Raw genomic sequence first — 17,658 nt, 5'->3', positions numbered from 1 at the left:
CCCTCAACATCCATTAAATCTGCTATAAAGATGGTATATGGGAAATACGACATAATGAAGGTGAGGTTATAGAGATAACGTCAAATCACACGCAACCTAATATCAAATTATTAGGCCCATGTGCACATTTGTTATCGTTTTATTCTGTGACCACAAATACATAGCCTTTCTATTGATTCCCTTTCTGACAAAGAGGCCAAAACAGGTTTACTAAACCTAAGCTGATGATCCATAATAACAAATATGGTTGTTGCAGTAACATGGGCGATAACAATGGGTGTTTATGTGTTGCAGTAGAATCTATGTCCGCCATGGGAAAATGATTCCCTGTGTTTGACTCCGGAGCTCTGTAACATGGTTAAGCCTATAAATCATAGCTCTGATAGATCCGACCCCTCAGGAACCTCCTCCTGCCCTTGAAGCAAGGTTAGCGGCAGTTGCTAATGTTCTTTGTCTGCCTCTTTTATTAGTAGAGGATCTTTTTACATGAAGGACAGGAGATGAAATGTCAGTGTTTTGGTCTGGAGTTGGAGATGAAATGTCAGTGTTTTGGTCTGGAGTTGGAGATGAAATGTCAGTGTTTTGGTCTGGAGTTGGAGATGAAATGTCAGTGTTTTGGTCTGGAGTTGGAGATGAAATGTCAGTGTTTTGGTCTGGAGTTGGAGATGAAATGTCAGTGTTTTGGTCTGGAGTTGGAGAGAGGGTGATGAAAACAGCCATTTGTTTTGAGCAAAGAACACACTTTCCTAGGATTGAAAGATCTGTTCCAACACAGCTATATCTGCAAAAAAACGCTTCACATAATCCTCATATAATTCTAGAAATCTCTGAGTGTCTGTCTGTGTGTCTGTGGCTCGATTATCTCAAGAACCGGACACCGTATGAAGTTGCAAGTCAACTGGTGTTTTGCTCAGCACCCCAGGATGTGCAGTGTCGTGTGTGGAGTTGTATGGATGTGCTGTTTGCATTTGCAATAAATAGTCGATGAATATCTTAACGTGCCACCACCATTTTATATGAACGGGCACAAACTCTGCATCATAGCCATGGGCATCATGGGCACTGCACTAGTGATCTTAATTTTCCCAAAAAAGGATCTGCTGACCGGTTAAAAGGATTAACTCATGGCCTCTTTTACAGTACAATTACATATTTATGGAACACAACTGGTGTCATATTCAAATTAGAAGGGGTTGCAGGCTTGATGAAAACACACCTGAATGAGTTTATGTTCATGGGTTTTGGCATGTTGTTGGAAAGATTATTTAACACTTTGTAGAGTGCAGTTATTTCATCTGGAAGGAAATAAAGGTGTTACTTATTGTATACCTTTCACAAGCCACTTGACCATATGAGATCAACCCTCAGGCACTATACAGGAACTCTAAGGCACCTAAAAATGCCAGTAAAACAAGGCCATAATCATAATACATATTGGAGGGGACACATCCCCCCCCCCCAATATTCAAATCTGGTCAAAATGTCCCCCCAAATATATTGATATAAAAATATAAATGTGCTACGCTATGACAACAGGCAACCACGCACGCTGTCCGAAATTATCATTAAAAAAAAAAAATTGTCCCCCCCAATGTTGACTCCATGGCTACGGCCTTGCAGTAAAATACACAATTAAAGTGTAACTAAGCATTATATTTTGATTGCGTCCATGAAATAACGAAAAGGAATCCTGCAATAGTAGATCATTCTGTTCAATGGAGAGTAAAAGACTGGTGAGTGGTGACATCTGGACACATTTCCTCTGGACCAGCAGTCTAATAACATAGCTTTCAATTCTCTTTGATTTCCACACTGTGTCAGGCTATCAGATCAGCGTAATCTATGCTACACACCAGGTAGCCTACATTTTACATTTTGGACTGACAATACAGAAGACTTTTAATAAAAGAGAACAAAGGAAAATCTTTTTTTTTTAAATAACAGAAACTTTTTCTCTTGGTCTTTCTGTGAAAGGTTGCCAAGAATGTACAGGTAGTGTAGTTTTGGGGGGGCTTAGATAAGAGTAAATACAGCCTTTATTGCTTTGATTTCTGGGAAGATAGATTCAGCTGGGTAATATAGCAAGTCTTATCAGGAAGTGTAGATGGAGAGAGGGATGGACAAAAAAGTAGCTTTTCATCAACCCAACTGAGAAAAGACACACCTTGGATGAAAAGTAGTTTCTGATCATATAAATTGTGACAGTTCATAACACATGTATTCATTGTACTCATTGTTTGTGCATTTTTTGTTTGTCATGTTGGCAGCATCGAGTGAAGCCACATGGAACTCTCAGGTCTGTCTCACACACTGTGTATTAGCTACTTTTTACTCCAATCCTCCTGGCCAACATGTGGCTGGTGTCTCTCATTCTTTTTTTCTCAATCTCTCTTTCTCTTTCCCTCTCTTTCATACATGAATATGTACATGAATATGTATGAAAGAGACGATATGATATGAAATCGCCGCCCGCTATGCTGACACATGCCTAATGAGAACAGAGTGAGTGATTGAGACACAGTCATCCAACAGCAGGACGGAAGTGATGGCGGATTGGCCTCGATCCAAAATGGTTGCCCTTCGCCGGCCATGTCTCGCCCACTTTCCCTGGGTAAGGAGGAGAAGAGCAGAAACTGAGAAACAGGGAGGCAGGCGGGCAGATGGTGTGAGAGATGGAGGGCTCCCTGGGAAGCCAGCAGGGCTTTTAGCTGGGCCTGAGCCTCAGACTCGGACCGCCGTCTGACCCCTCCCCTCTCCAGACTCAAGCTGGTGAGCCTTCTGTGGTCCTCCCATCCCAGGTCACATGACCATTCGAACACGCCAGGTTGGTGCGCGTTCAGAGTAATGCTGTGCAGTCACCTGCTGTAGGTGTTGACAGGTGAGTCTCTAGCTAGTTTGGGTTGGTTCAAGACCGCACTATGGCTGAAAACAGATAGAGAGATGTTATAGAGAGAGCAAAAAGGATTCATGTACCATCAATTTACAAAGGAGTCATTTGCCATCAATTACTCATTCATGTGCCACCAATTACACCAATTGAAATCTGTTGTAGTACACAGTTTTCATGTTTTAATCAAGCACATTGTGCCTTGTTCTGCCTTGAGAGGGATGAGGGAGTCCTGATCATGCCTGGAGGTTCTTGCCAGTTGAGGTCATGACTTTTGTACAACCTTGACAGTGCATGATCTTTGTGATGAATTTACATTTTAAGTGGATTATGTGTACCTGTCTACCTATTGTAAATCACAATAGCACCACAAGGAGCCCAACCAAAGTAAATACAATGGTATAGATGAGTCGTTGTATGGACACTGGATGCTTGAATGCACACAGGTCTGCTCTCTCCTAACCTTCACCTGCCATGGTCACACCACATTCACAATGTCACCGCAACTGTTTAATCTCACTGAATTACTACGCATAGGTCAAAAGGGACCACCAAATAAGGAAATCCACTTGAACAATATCGAGAAATGTCACCCATACAAAACAACACATACTTTTTACTATTAATGATAAAAGTTGATAGAAGATTCAATCTATGACGGTAGTCTCAACAGGGGTGTGTTTCTGCTGAGGAGAGGAGGGTTGAAGAGAGGAGCAGGCACTTGGACACTCCTAACACGTCTCCGGGCTGACCAGTCGGGCACAGGGGTCTCAAGGTTGACAGGTCTCTGATGCATGACAGTGAAACAGGCCTTCCGTCTGCGTTGGGAACAGCAAGGTCAGCACTTCTGCCCACACACACTCATACACACGTCAACTCCTGTTCTGGTTTCCTGCTCCTGGAACACAGAGACAGCCACACTGATGGACTGTCTGTTGCAGCAAACCTCTGTGCGTGTGTGTGTTGGGTGTTGTGTGGCGAAGGCGGGGTACTTGTTTACCACCGATCTCCTCTGACCTCTCCCATGCAGACTCCAACCATCACGAATAATAACACTCCTATCTCGCCAGAATCTACCATCTCCAACTACCTTCTCCATCTCTCAAGGACTGTTAAAGAGTTATTGAATGAACACTGTGGATAGTCTCATGGAAAAAAAAAGTATTGAAGTATTTCAGAGTATAGAGTCTTGCACATACACATGGCAAGAAATTCAACTTGAATTATTCTATTGAAGGTGAATCAGCATATATTGTATATATATGTATATATAAATTGTATTATTTCAATACCATTGAGATGACCATGAAAACAGAATCCTCCATGCCTCTCTCAGTGCTTGTCCCTGATCCAAGCATTAGCCCAATGAAAGGCAAGGATGTGGGTTGGACTGAGGCTCAATTTGGTGTGTTTAGTTCTTCTTTAAATGAAAAATGATCTTTTATGTCTTCTTATGTTTTTTTCCTTTCGTTTTCAGTTATTTCCATGTATTTAATATTATGCGTACATCCCATACATATTGTGCATATTGTGGCCACGATTTAGTTGTAGTCGTAAATCATGACGAGGTCTACATTTCACACTGAATATCAGTACCAGTTTAAAACATGGCAACAAGGTTAGAGTTGTCTCTCTCCAAGCCCCCCAAACTCTGATTTACCTCAGATGCCATATAGAAAGAGAACCTAGTCTTGTCTCTGCCGTCTCCTAATGAATTGGTTTTAGCCTGTTTTGGAGCAAATTACCCTTCCCTCCCCTCCTAATTTTCCAATTTGCTATGTCATTTATATGTAATTGAGGATCGCATTGGACTGTATTACTCCCACAAATAGGGTGATATACTTTATTGAAGTGCTGCTTTATAAAAAGGTGCTGATAAACCAAACATCAATTGTGGACCGAGAAGTAGACCAGGGGCCATCCCTGCATAATGGGAGGAGATTGTAAGAGCCACTAATTGTTACTCAAAGCAATCCAAGATCCATTTTGGCCCCTTTATTTTTCAATGGATGCAATAACTGAGGAGAAAATTCACTTTGTTTCTTTATTCCTGCTGAGTCGCGTTTGCTAAGTGTTTGCATCTCATATTCTTAACCCTCGTGCTGCCTTCGGGTCACATGACCCAAAGGGTCATAACGAACCATCGTTGTGTTTACCCAATTTTACCCAATACAAAAACAAATTAAAATAATTTTCTTTTAACCATCGCAATGTGGGGGGTCTGAGACAGCCTAGCTGTTAAAAGAAAATGCTTCACTTTGTCTTTGTATGCGGTAAATTTGTCGCAATACGACGGTGGGTCACAATGACTGATGGGTCAGAATGACCCGAAGATAACACAAGGGTTAAACAAATAGGAAAAGCTTGTTTTCACCTGCAGGGGCCTGGGAGAGCATAGGCATGGAGGCTTGGGCGTCAGTGTGTTCACACATCAGAGCCCTGAGCACGCACAGAGCGTTCCCTTGCTGTTAAGGAAATGTAACTTTGTGCCCTTGAGGCTCAGCTGTTCCCAAACTTAAAACAACAAGACACAAACTCGGCTCTGTCTCGGCCCAAACCCACTTTTAAAACATTCAGTCGGGGGCAATGTACCTTCCTCTTTGTTTGTGAATCACACCAAGCCTTGTCTTTGTCTGTCTTTCTTTCAATGTGTCCAATCAGAGACAAGGTTAACCTCCCGCCTTCAGACAAGCTGGTGGTTAGTTTCTAACGGAGGACTCTCTGGCGGCAAATGTTCCTCTCCGCTGGTTGACAGGGCTCCTTGGCAACAGAGGGGGATGCCCATCAAAACTCCATCATGCTCCAGCTGCACATGCACACTTCCACACCACAGACACCACCGCCGAGAGTGTGCCCAGACTACATTAACTGAAGCTAACTTAAGCGGAGTTGATGCCGGGTCCGTGCCAGTCATTTCCGCCCCCAATTCTCACCCCATGTTCTATCCATCACCCGGACAAATACCTCCACAACAACGACATTATGAGAATGTTTGTTTTGCTTGTATGTTTTTTCTTTAGTATTGCACCTCAACGCTGCAGACCCAGACAACCGGTAGGTTTGGGCCCCTGGCTCGAAGCTGAGCCGAGGTGAGGGGCAACGACGGCAGGCGGACAGACGGCGAGGGAGTCTGCTGTGAATAAATCGATTAGGGAGCGTTTGACGGATGGGCTGTATAGGGGAGCACGACACACCAGAGAATTAATTTGGCTGGGTGAAAAAGGCCCTGCCAGGCCCATTCATCTTGGCACAAATTTGGCAATTTCCTGGGTCTGGGGGCTCAATTAGAGAGTGTTTCCAACAGTTTGGGGGGATGGGGAAGGTGTGTTGAGAAATACATGGCACTGATGTGTCAGACACATGTTAATGATGAGGGATTTAAGGAGTATGGAATGAGATAGGGGGAGGGAAGTGTAGGGAGGAGGGACAGGAGGGAGGAAGAATAGAGGTATAGAAGATTAGGACAGGAGATTAACTAAGAGCTTTCGAAACTCAACAGTTGTTGATAGAGTTGATAGTGTTGTTAAGCATGACTCCTAAACTACCAAGAAAGTGGCCTTCCGTGTAATAACACCGAAATGCAATGCGGAGTATCCTCCTGAAGCTCCCTGTTCCCCTGAACCCCACAGCTGTAGAGGAGCTTGTGCCTCTCCTCCCTGTCACCTCCCCCGCCTCATTGCCAGTGCCACAGCCAGTCTCTCTGTGTGATTTATGTACCAGGACCACGGTGTGACCTCCAAACACGCCCCATCCATGCAGCACCTGTCTCCACTCAGCAACCTCCTCTTACACGCCACTTGCTGAAGACCAAGCCATGCGTGCAAAATGGCGATTTTTTTTTCCACCCCCCCCCCCCAAAAAAATAATTCTAGCCAATCTGGCGAACGGGGGGGGCGTTTGAAAGTGGGGAGGAGGGAGTAGGAATCTGCGCAGAGTAAAACAGGTGTGTGGGCTCTGGGCTTCACTAACGAGGGAGCTGAACTGCACGCGTGGCTGACCGCAACATCTGCCGTGCCTCTGAATTAGATTCTACCACTGGCACAGTTTGCACAGCAAGAAGCCACAATGGGGGGTTTAAATGGGATACAAATGCAGAGGGCTGAATGGGCAGGGTGAGCCCCCCCCCCCCCCCCCCCAACACAGGGGATATATGATGATGAAGGAAGGGGGGAGTTGAGGTGTGTGTGTGTGTGGGGGGGGGGGGTCGGAGTGGCATTTCCATGACCGTCGGTGCTGCTCTGACCCCGCCCTCCTTCCTCTGGAGCTCCTAATGAGCACATCAGGCTTAACGAGTTCTTAATTGGACGTAGACGTGTCCCTGAAGGCTGGAGGGCAGGGTCCAGTGACAGAGGAGGGACACCTTGCAACTTCCTGCCAGAGAAGGCCACATGACCTAAACCACTTATAAAGTCAGAAGGACAAAGAGGAAGTTACATAAGAACATTGCGGTGGAGTGTCCATTTGTTCAATCTTGGAAAACAGGTTCATGGCTACCAGTTTATTTTCCGACTGAATAGAATGGGACTTTGAATGCCCCCCCCATTTAGCACCATGATGAAAGGCAGGAGCCAATTCTCATTTCTTGAACAGAGTAGACAAAACCTTGACACACTTGGCACTCAAAACAAGCTTTACAAACTTCAGTTGGGTTATTTTTGAGTTAGCCACCAATCCACTTTTATACACACACATTTACAGCCACTACACTTAGGAACCTGGGAATTGGTCCATTTATGCCAAACGCTATTGGGCTATAGTGTTAAGATGACAACAGAGAAAGAGACATTGTGCACATGTTCGGGTCTGAAGTGGGTATTTCTGTTGAGAGTCATCATCGCTCATCAGCGATGTGAGAGAAAACGGGACACAAAAGGTTCCACACAAGTACTGGGTTTTATGGTGCTGTTAAGTGGTGACACATTGCCATCTAGTGGAGAAAACAGGTACTAGCCTGCTTTCTCTGGAAGCTAGACCAGACCTCAACAGTAAGCATGTCAGGTCCAGAGGTTACCCAATACTTACAAACCATGGTTACAATATATGGCTTATGACGCTTGTTATAATATACACATGAGAATATAATGATATATTCTCATGTATAAATATCTGTGTATGGTGTAAAGGAAGAAAGGCATTCTTTCAATATAAAAAGACAGCCAGGCCAGGTCCAACAAAATGTATTAAACTATAAGGAATATTTACAGAAAACAGGGAACAAATTGTGTCTTGACAAAGACCAGGACCAAGATTAGAAGGCTTTGCCATGAACGTAGTACGGTAAATATTCTAGAGCATGACTGAAAAACTCCCAAGTACAGCTTTCCATGTGACCAACCAATAAAAGTACTTTATAGTCTTACTGTAACTGGACTCTTAGCTGAGATGTGATTGAGATTTATTTACAAAAGTACATCTAAAGAGAATAAAAGTGTCACCATAAAGAAGACTGAAGTTCTTTTTCCGCATGCAGTTGCCAAGTGACTTAAATCTGTCAGTGTCTCCCACAGACAAAATCATCTAGACGAGTAAAACTATTTACCTGTGTTCTAAAAAGTCTTACAAACCACATTCCCTTTCACTGCAACAGCATAAGAACAAATACAACATCATGATGCAGGTCAGACATCTACAAATGTAACTTAAGAATTACATGAGATACAAGATAGGAAATATGTATATGGAAAAGAACATGAAGGATTCAAAAATCTGAGGGGGGGGGGGGGGGGGGGGGGGCATAAAAGCAACCGGGGCAGCTGGATGGTTACACAGAGGGTCCACACAGTGATGTGAGGCGGTTCTGGAAAGAAGAAGAAGAAAAAGATGAGCCTGATGACGTCAGAATTTAACCTACAGTCAAAGAACCCATGTGCGAGCTCACTTGAGACGTCACTGAACATGAAGAACTGTCCTGTATAAACATATAAAGGGTGTACCTGCAGCAGACGGATACTGTGTATGGCTGTCTCATCCAGCTGACTCAGATCTACTGTGTCCATCTGACTGGCCAGAAGCTGAATAGACTGGACACACACACAGACAGACAGAGAGTCATGGAACAGGTCATGATGACGCTCTGTGGGCTGGAAGTGTTCCGGTGCGTGTGCTGATAAGCTGGGCTCGGCTGAACTTATGTCCAGAGTGCAGGATGCTCACCTCTCCGTTCCCGATTGGGACGTTAATGACGATTTCCTCGCCGCCCGCGGCGACGGGCGAGCCGTTGACAGAGATGCTGTACACCCTCTCCTTGTGGCGGGGGATCCGCACTGCCGGGGTTTTGGGCAACCTGGACGGAAACGGAAAGTCCTCTTACACAAGGTGCTAATCTTGGCCAACAGGAATCAAGCCACGGTTGAGTCCTCTAGACCCCACATAACTGGTTAGTATTTAAATGACACATTAAGGCTTGACGGGCCTTATCCTTGACCATTAGGGATACCTATTAGAAAGTTTACACGAGGATGGAAGCAATACTGGCGAGCGACGCGGCGACTGCAGAAGCAGCTTTACCTGGGGTCGAAGCGTGGGGTGACGAGAGGGGTGGGGCCCATGAGAGAACAGTCCAGCATGTTCCTAGCAGGCGTGACGAGAGGCCGCCTACTGGACCTTAACACAGAGAGAGACACATTAGCACGTAACTTTGTAGCGCTGAATTAGGGGGTACCTAATTCACTGGCCCATGGATTGCCAGACTTTGCATCTTTATTCATAATGCTGATGGGGGAGGGGCTACTAAGGCTACTCCATAGCTACCATAGACTACCAATACTAAGGCTACTCCAATACCCTTAGTATCGGTTGAACTGCCATGGTGAACATGCTTACATTGAGATTAAAGGGAACAGTAAAACAGTCAAAGGGAGTTAGATAATGAGTTGATTCCAAACAGTCCTCCAGTTGGGGATGAGAAAACCCAAGTGTCGCTGGCCTTGCAACATTCTAGGATTCAAAATAGCAAAGAGGTTGGATACGGTGTCCAGACTAGAACAATACAGAACAGATAGGTCATGTCAAATGAAATGTGGATCCAGGTGAGCTTTGAAGGAGGTCTTACCTTGTGACGGAGGTGTTGTGCTTGCTGGCTGACAGAGCTTTGGCCTTCTTGGACGTAGTGGGGGGCTTCTTGGCTCTTCCCTGTAACAGAAGAAAAGAGTTAACGTTATTTCTTGTTTTGTTGAATGTTGGATTGTAAGGAGGAGGTACAGTACATTCAACACATGCGGAGAGTGATGTCTCTCTCACATGCTGATATCTCAGGGTTTCCATACTTCAGGTCATGTATGAGCTAGGTAAGACTTACCCTCTTTACAGTGCTGGGAACTGTGTTCTCCTCGTCCTCTGAGCTCATCCCACCCTTCTTGGAGGCTGAAAAGACGGGAGAAGAAAGAGAAGAGGTAAAAAAAGAAGAGATGATATGACATTAGTGGAGATGGGATACGTTTAGAATAAAGACTTTTTAGGATTGTAACTTTATGTACTGTACTATATCGCTTTTAGTGCAAGAAAGGCACATTACAATTATTATTCTTTTTGGAATTGGTGATGAACACAGAGTGCGCTGGGCCGACTGACTTACACTTCTTGACCGTTTTGGTGGCAAGGGTGTGGACCTCAGCCAGGACACTCTCCACCTTGGCAGCCACTTCCTCTTTCTGTGGGACGGGACAAGACATGAGAACTGGGAGTGATACTGAGGTGAGGTCAAGTGCACTCGCTATGAAGCCATGGGAGCAGGAATGTGTGCGCAATGACATGAATAAGAATTCTGAGAAAGCCTACCTTTGACTCCTCTATGACTGGGGATTTGGGCTTATCCATTTCTAAAAGCACCCAGGAGAAAACATGAGGTTAAAAGATTTTCAATACTCCTGTTGTGAAAGAAATTGAACTCAATTACTGCTTTCATTCCCTCTATACATTTCACTGAGCAGTGACCACAATGGCAGCTACTTAAATCGTCTGTCTTACTGGTTTATAACTTACTGCAATGTTCCAACCAGTTCATCCGCCTCACAGCTGTAGGCAGCTTGATCAGGGCCATGTTGTAGCAGTTGTCTGCATCTTTAAGCAGGTGGTTTCTCTTCTCCTTCAGTCTCTCGACAACCGTTTTCACTGTAAACAATTACAACATTTAGTTGTAATTCAGGAGATTCCCACATGCCATTTCCAAGCTTACATTGGGCTGCTGATACTTGCTGGGGCATGCAAAGTCAATGAGGCAACTTCTATCATGGGACCTATTTTGTTCATCATTAACCTCTCATGGTCTAATAATATATTGCTGTTCTGTTCATAATATTTATATATTTATGTGCCCTTTTAAACAAAAACAATTTCAACATTGTAGCACTAAATCATTGTAAATTAAATGTGGTCTAAGGTACATCAAACATTAAAGTATTTATACTCGTTATGGATGAATAATAAATTACCTAGCGGATCAATTGTTTGACTTTGAACACAATACCAGTAAGAGGGTTAATCAGACATTTTTTTTTATGGAACTCAGTAATCAAACCATGAAGCAATGCCTTCCATTTACAAAAGCAATGTAAAATGTATATTGCGTATTCAAGCACTTTCCAGGTTCATGTAAAGTTTTCAAAAACTTCCAATGACGTATTTTAACTTCATAGATTTCACACATTTTAAAAGACTTTCAAAGCCCGTGGGAGGGAACTCTGGACCAGCAACATATACAACTGTTTCATACCCTCGCAGTCGAAATCCTCGAGGAAAGCTTCCAACTTGTCCATTTTCGGGTTGTTTTTGCGTTGTTTCGAGGTCTTTTTTCTTGGTGCCATGGTGGCTGAGAATAGAAAGCCAACAAAAGATTAACGCTATAGCTAACTTGCTACAGTATTAGCTGGAACCATTTGATGAACAGTGGCGAGATTGTCTTGTCTAGCTATCTCGCTACTGGTACAGCTAGGGCTAGCTAGCTCGCCATTTTTGACTGACAACTCGTCGTTAGACTAAAAACGATGGCTATCGGGTTTTCGATTTTGGCTTCTGAGCTGTTCTTGCATGCATTTATAAAGAAAATACAATGTTAGTACACGTTATTTGGATAAATGAATTACCTGATTATTTTTATTCCGAGTTAGCTGGACAGCTTAATCTGTTGTTCTCCCTCTCTTTCCACAAAGTATTTTCAAATTTACACCGTCGGAAGAGAAATCAGCCAATGAGGACACTGGTTTTCCCAACGTCACTACGAAACGCACAGTAGCCAATAGTTCCACTAAACGTCAAAATGTGTGGCCGGAAATCAAGCTCAATTCTATGGGAACCTCGAGGAACGCAGAACAATGTGTAGAATTTTGTGATTTTTGCAGTTTTAATGTCAAATTCAAGTTTGTATACGACGACACAAATATAGCGTTGTAACATAATCATTCCAATAAATGATTCTTGTACTGGAGGATCGTTTTAATAATGTCGAAGCCTGCACTGTTATCACTTCAGCAAGTATTGAAAAAGTGTTTTCAAAGCTTGCAGAACAATCAGAAAATATTGAACTCCGTGCTGAATGAATGCACTCCTTTGATGGTTTCACTCGGTAACTTAACAGAACAACTGCGGGCTCTCCAAAATATCAACATCGCCAACACAACTCTTCACAACTTCCCTGACCTGCAAGAGCGTCTGCATTATAAACTCGTACAGGCAGTGGATATCGTTTTGGGGAAACTGTCTGAGAAAATGTAAGATGCATGCTGACCATTGTTGATTCAGCAGAATCTATGGACTTATTTCACATCAAGCTCGCTTAAGTTTTACGCATCATGTGATTGTTTTTTTGGTTTTGATTTTTGTTACAGGTCTCTGCTCCAGTCTGTGAGAGATTCTTTCAGTAACCAGGTATCTGGTGCTTTCCAGTTGTACGAGCAGAACTCAGACAGTCTGGACATAGCTACCTGCTGCCAGAGATCGGCTACAGCTCCATCCATCTGTGATATGCTGGAGTGGCTTCAGGATGCCGAACGCTACTATCGCCAGCAGTATCCTTTCAGTGTCTACTGTCAGTTACGGTTCACAGACACAATGGCTATTCATCTGTAACTCAACTTCATTTGTATTCACACACTCATGCATTCACACACAAATGTAAAATTTGAGAGTAGTCTTTCTTCAGCAATGCATACAGATTCCTGAGGAGGAAGGTTCTGTTACAGACGCTTAAACCAAATCAATTCGCTCTTCTGGAAACTGCTGCTAAGAGATGGGAGTCTTTTGACTCACCCCGTGGACAAGACAACATATCAGGTGAGACAGTCTACCTGTAAGAGCCCCACATCCAGGATTTTTACTCATTCTCTTTATACTCTCAATAATAGGCCTTGCCTCAAAAGTGTATTCTCATTGTTTTCTGTCTCCTTTACAGATACATTGTTTAAAGTATCCTTCTTTGTTGAAGCCCAATGAGAAGAGGACTTGAGTGGAAATTAACTATATTGGACAATTGGGAATACAGTTTATGGGATGGCCAACTGGTCTACAGCAAATGGACAGTGTGTACATCTATTGGACTCAATGAGCAAAGAACAAAATGAAACAACAAATTAAGATTTTTCAGGACAAAATCATGACAACGTATTTATTAAAGCATCCTTTTACAAATCAGTTTATTTGTTTACAATTGTGTGAACGTATTCAAACCCAAACATGAAATGGTTATATGAGGACAATTGTGCAAGAACACCACTCCTCATCACAAAGTCACACGTATTCAGTGTGTCTGTTGACAGACCTAGAGTGCATGGAGGCTCTCGTCAAAGGCTTGTCAAAGAACTGAGGAATTCTTAGAAAATATTCAACTCAGGCACTACCACTATATTTTAGTGCATTAAATACAATCAGAAAAAGATGTATATACATACAAACAATAACTTACATTGAATAAATACATCCAGCATAAACGTCAATCTAAATCCATCAAACCAAGAGAGTAACTGAGAGAAGAATTCTATATCCCTTGCTTCACTTCAAGCCCTTCAAGTCACCGCTTCCTCTACCCTCCCACCCTCCTTACATACATACACAGGTCTGTCAGTCTTCCTATACAAGTCTTTTTCATGAGTCACCCCATCTTCGCTGTGTGTAACATTCCCGCCACATCACCCCCACTCAGCAGTCTACACATACTCCTTCAGGGGAAGGCTGTTTGAGGAGATGGGCTTAGGAGGCTCCGGCGCCGAGGGCCGTGAGTTAGCAAAGCTCCGGCCCATGTACCCCCGGTGGTAGCCCCCCGCTCCCCTCTCCATGTGGGGGCAGGTGCTGCTCAGCACCGCCCCGCTGATCATAAGGATGACCGCCGATGCCCAGCCCAGGTAGATGGCCTGGCCAAGCTCTCGCTTGTGCATAGTGGGCACGTTGGGGTTGTAAAAGTCCTGGACCACCGTGTTGGCGGTCCAGGAGACGGGCACTAGGACACACAGGCCTGTGACGATGAACAGGACTCCGCCGGACAGCGCGATGCCCGCCTTGGCGCGACGGTCGTCGCCTGCGCAGGTCGTGCACTTCATGCCACAGCAGGACACGGTACAGGACAGCCAGCCGAGGAAGATGGCCACGCACATCAGGGCGCGCGCGGCCTGGATGTCTGGAGGCAGGGCCAGCATGGAGTCATAGGTCTTACACTGCATGTGGCCCGTGGTCTGGTAGATGCAGTTCATCCAGATGCCCTCCCACTTGATCTCTGATGTCAGAATGTTGCTGCCAATGAAGGCCGAGACCTTCCACTGGGGCAACGCCGTCACAGCGATGGCCATGATCCAGCCTGTCACCGCACATGTGAAGCTGATCAGCTGCATACCTGTGTTGACCATGGCTGCGGTTGTCTTTGGACTAAGGAAGCACCCGGATCAGATTCAATTCGATTCTTCCTCTCCTCAGTGTCCTGTTTTTTTGTTTTCCTCTGTTAGGATCACCCGTCTGTCTTCAACCACCTTCTCTTCTCAAGCGTCTTTTGGATTCGTTTTTCTCTTCAACATCTAGTGCTGTGTTTTCAACTTTACAGATTTTCCAGTCCTAGTCTTTCTCCCTTTTCCAAAGATCCTCCTTTTTTCTCCTCTCAACATCCGTCGCTCCTCGTCTCACTTACTTTCTCCCCTTCTCTCTCTCTCCGCATTGAACTTGTGAATAATTGAGTAGCCAATAGCAGGGCAGCCACTTGTGGCAGCGCACCAATCCTGGATTGATTAATTAGCTTCAGAAAGGCACCAATCGGTCCAGTGGGTTGGGATGGAACGGTCTAGGTCCTTGGTTCTGATCCTGAACTCAGTCTCCGAAGGGCTGATTACGAGTTAGCTGGTCTCTATTACTCTCCAGGATGGGTGTAGTCTTACTTAGATGTGTGAGGCCAGTACAACCTGATACTGCCTGTCAGGGCAGCTAGTGAAGCTGTGTCCTGTCACTTTAAGGCAGCAAAAACATAAACATAACAGTCTACAGTAGACGATGTGGGGATAAAGAAGTCCACATCACATAAATAAAGCAAAAAAAAATAAAGAATGTTTACGTCAAGCCAATAAATATATCGAATGAAGGAAATGAAATCCTGTCTTTGTTCAGCTCAGCTCCAAAAAAATATGCAAAATAAATGATTTTCCTGCCGTTGCCCGGCCACACAGTCAGCGATCACGTTTTTCTTATAACTGTTGTGTTTTTAGAGAGATATTTCTCTCCCTCAGTCCAGCAAAACGTAGAAAAAAAGAGGTAAACCTCGTCAAACGCTGGAGCGCGGTGAAGTGTCTCCTTGTTACGCCCAGCAACAATGGGCCCTGATCCTAAGGAAGGCCACTTCAGGCTCAGCACAGGATCTGCCCTCCCCCCGTCTCTTACGCAAACCCCAAATAGGTCAGTCCACTTCTTTTTAGAGTATAAATGGTAGGCAAGGCCTCTTAGTCAGACCAGGCGGTAAGCAGAGTCGACCGCCCATCATCAGTTTAAATAACAACCTGTGTGAGCTCAGCGGCGCCGTGCTTGAAAAGAGTGAACAAGAGATGGGGAGAGGATGAGAACAGAGATGGGAGGGAGGGAGCTGGGTGTGAGAGTGGTGTCTGTAGGTGGACCTGCTAACACAAAGACCATCTAAGGGGCCTCTACAATGGGCCTTTAGACCCTGCTTCACACCAATGTTTAAAATGAGCGTTACAAAAATTCACCTTTCATCCTTTTTGTCTGGGGTCTGTGTTGAAAGAGAGACACTGTTTAAAAAAAGGGGCTATATGGAGTGACTTTTGTTTGTGGGGAGTTGGGGTTAGCAGAATGACCTCTGGCAACAAAGCTGAACACCATCCACAAATACAGACCAGGTACTTTCAAGCCCACTTCCATTGTAAGAGGTTATGAAGAACAGTGCCATGCCAATAACAGATTTTTTTTTAAGAAATAGGGTAATAATAAAAAATGTTAGACCATGAGATGTTTGTCCAAACTCAATGTCAATATTTAGGGGAAAACAGTCATGGCTAAATTATTCCCATTTACTTCTTTGCCTTCAACAGTCACTTGAACAATTAGTGGAATCAATTTACTGTGGGTTTCTGTGGGATGAATAAAAATGTGTCCTGTTAATATCCAGAATGTTTCACTTGAACCTCCCAGTCGTCTTTCTGTCCTTGTCGGTCACATCTCATTCGGCCTTAGTGCATGTGTGCTGATGAATTAAATATTATGGCAACAGGATCTCCAGTTTGAGTTTCCTTTCTCATGTGGCCTCCTCTCCCTAGCAACGGTGGTCATGACAACAGGACGGGACACAGGAAACGGGAGAGGAGCTGGAGATGATCCACAAAGAGAGAAGGGGGTGGGGGAGTCACAGAAGGTAATGATGGCTGCCCATTGTAAGTGAACAGAAAATATTTGACACATGGAAAACACTGCCATGTAGGAGAATTGTGCAAGAATAGTAGAAGATAATAAAAAGATTAGAAATGTTGATAGAAATGTTAATACCCAGATACCATATAATTCAGCCAACAGGTCAGGGTAGGACAGCGGGTCTACAGCCTTATTCATAGTTTTTTTTTTAGCACAACCCCCTTCACCCAGGCCTGTAGTATAGATACTGTCACAGAAGACCAGACAAACATACGTCATGCTGGTCAATAATTCACCCATGAGGACATCCCTGATTTACTGTATTTGTTTCTGACGGCCAGCTATATCAGCTGACCATTTGACCTGTTTTGTCTGGTCACACCAGACAAACACCACCAACAGTCAAGTCAGAACAGTTACTCTTAACATGAGGGGAATGGGGACCTTTCTCACAAACTAGATTAGACTAATTGCTGATCTTAACTGAATAAGTATAGATGAACGTCTTGAGGGATTCTACCTGCCCCGCTATTGTGCCCCACTTGATCTGCGAGCTGACCTGTGTTTCCTGTAAACAATGCTACGCCACCTAGTGCCCCAGACAGGTAAAGTTGAGGCACCGATGAGTGAAGTATTTCCTATACATGGTGTACTGGAAAGCCCACAAGGCAATAATAAAAACGAAATAAAGAGAACACACCAACAGTTTATGATATAGGCATAAAATACCAATTTATTACTTTGCACAATAACACAAATATTCCCTGCAGGCTAAAAAAAAGAAAAGGACAAAAAAATACAAATATTTTTAACATGTCGCATAGCAATACAGCGAGTGATTGGGCACCCCTTGTAGGAGGAGCCAGACCACGAGGTCCCGCCCCTCCCCAGCAGGTCTGACAGGCTACCATTCTATTGCTATTGGACAGTAACACACAGCTCAGAAC

General features: G+C 44.2%; 3 protein-coding genes across 3 annotated transcripts; 1 reads left to right on the top strand and 2 right to left on the bottom strand.

Moving 5' to 3' along the window:
* Positions 1-8,048: 8,048 nt before the first annotated feature.
* cdca8 (cell division cycle associated 8) lies at positions 8,049-11,782 on the bottom strand. The gene is made up of 10 exons (XM_062445614.1): positions 11,598-11,782; positions 10,868-10,996; positions 10,664-10,704; positions 10,461-10,536; positions 10,185-10,249; positions 9,939-10,018; positions 9,395-9,490; positions 9,041-9,170; positions 8,821-8,907; positions 8,049-8,684 (listed from the first exon to the last, which is right to left on the bottom strand). The coding sequence occupies exons 1-10, from the start codon at positions 11,686-11,688 to the stop codon at positions 8,649-8,651; spliced, it is 831 nt and encodes a 276-aa protein (XP_062301598.1). The 5' UTR covers positions 11,689-11,782; the 3' UTR covers positions 8,049-8,648.
* A 373-nt stretch (positions 11,783-12,155) lies between these two features.
* Positions 12,156-13,510, top strand: airim (AFG2 interacting ribosome maturation factor). The gene is made up of 4 exons (XM_062445616.1): positions 12,156-12,591; positions 12,709-12,888; positions 13,035-13,153; positions 13,272-13,510. The coding sequence occupies exons 1-4, from the start codon at positions 12,323-12,325 to the stop codon at positions 13,310-13,312; spliced, it is 609 nt and encodes a 202-aa protein (XP_062301600.1). The 5' UTR covers positions 12,156-12,322; the 3' UTR covers positions 13,313-13,510.
* Positions 13,499-15,268, bottom strand: cldn35 (claudin 35). Its single transcript, XM_062445615.1, has one exon. It carries the CDS (start codon positions 14,713-14,715, stop codon positions 14,023-14,025), a length of 693 nt encoding a protein of 230 aa, XP_062301599.1. The 5' UTR covers positions 14,716-15,268; the 3' UTR covers positions 13,499-14,022.
* Between the last annotated feature and the right edge of the window lie 2,390 nt (positions 15,269-17,658).

The sequence above is a fragment of the Osmerus eperlanus genome, chromosome 20 (genome assembly GCF_963692335.1).
Source record: "Osmerus eperlanus chromosome 20, fOsmEpe2.1, whole genome shotgun sequence".
Lineage (NCBI taxonomy): Eukaryota > Metazoa > Chordata > Actinopteri > Osmeriformes > Osmeridae > Osmerus > Osmerus eperlanus.
The sequence above is the reverse complement of the archived record's forward strand: the minus strand, read 5'-3'. Positions and strand labels throughout refer to the sequence as shown.

Bases quoted from the DNA above. Each gene is read 5' to 3' on its own strand.
- cdca8 (XM_062445614.1), bottom strand. From the start codon at position 11,688: ATGGCACCAAGAAAAAAGACCTCGAAACAACGCAAAAACAACCCGAAA. The intron at 10,997-11,597 runs GTATGAAACAGT...AATTGTTTACAG, and splicing joins CGAGGATTTCGACTGCGAGG to TGAAAACGGTTGTCGAGAGA. The intron at 10,250-10,460 runs GTAAGTCAGTCG...CCGTCTTTTCAG, and splicing joins CACCAAAACGGTCAAGAAGT to CCTCCAAGAAGGGTGGGATG.
- airim (XM_062445616.1), top strand. From the start codon at position 12,323: ATGTCGAAGCCTGCACTGTTATCACTTCAGCAAGTATTGAAAAAGTGT. The intron at 12,592-12,708 runs GTAAGATGCATG...TTTTTGTTACAG, and splicing joins GGGAAACTGTCTGAGAAAAT to GTCTCTGCTCCAGTCTGTGA. The intron at 13,154-13,271 runs GTGAGACAGTCT...TCTCCTTTACAG, and splicing joins TGGACAAGACAACATATCAG to ATACATTGTTTAAAGTATCC.
- cldn35 (XM_062445615.1), bottom strand. From the start codon at position 14,715: ATGGTCAACACAGGTATGCAGCTGATCAGCTTCACATGTGCGGTGACA.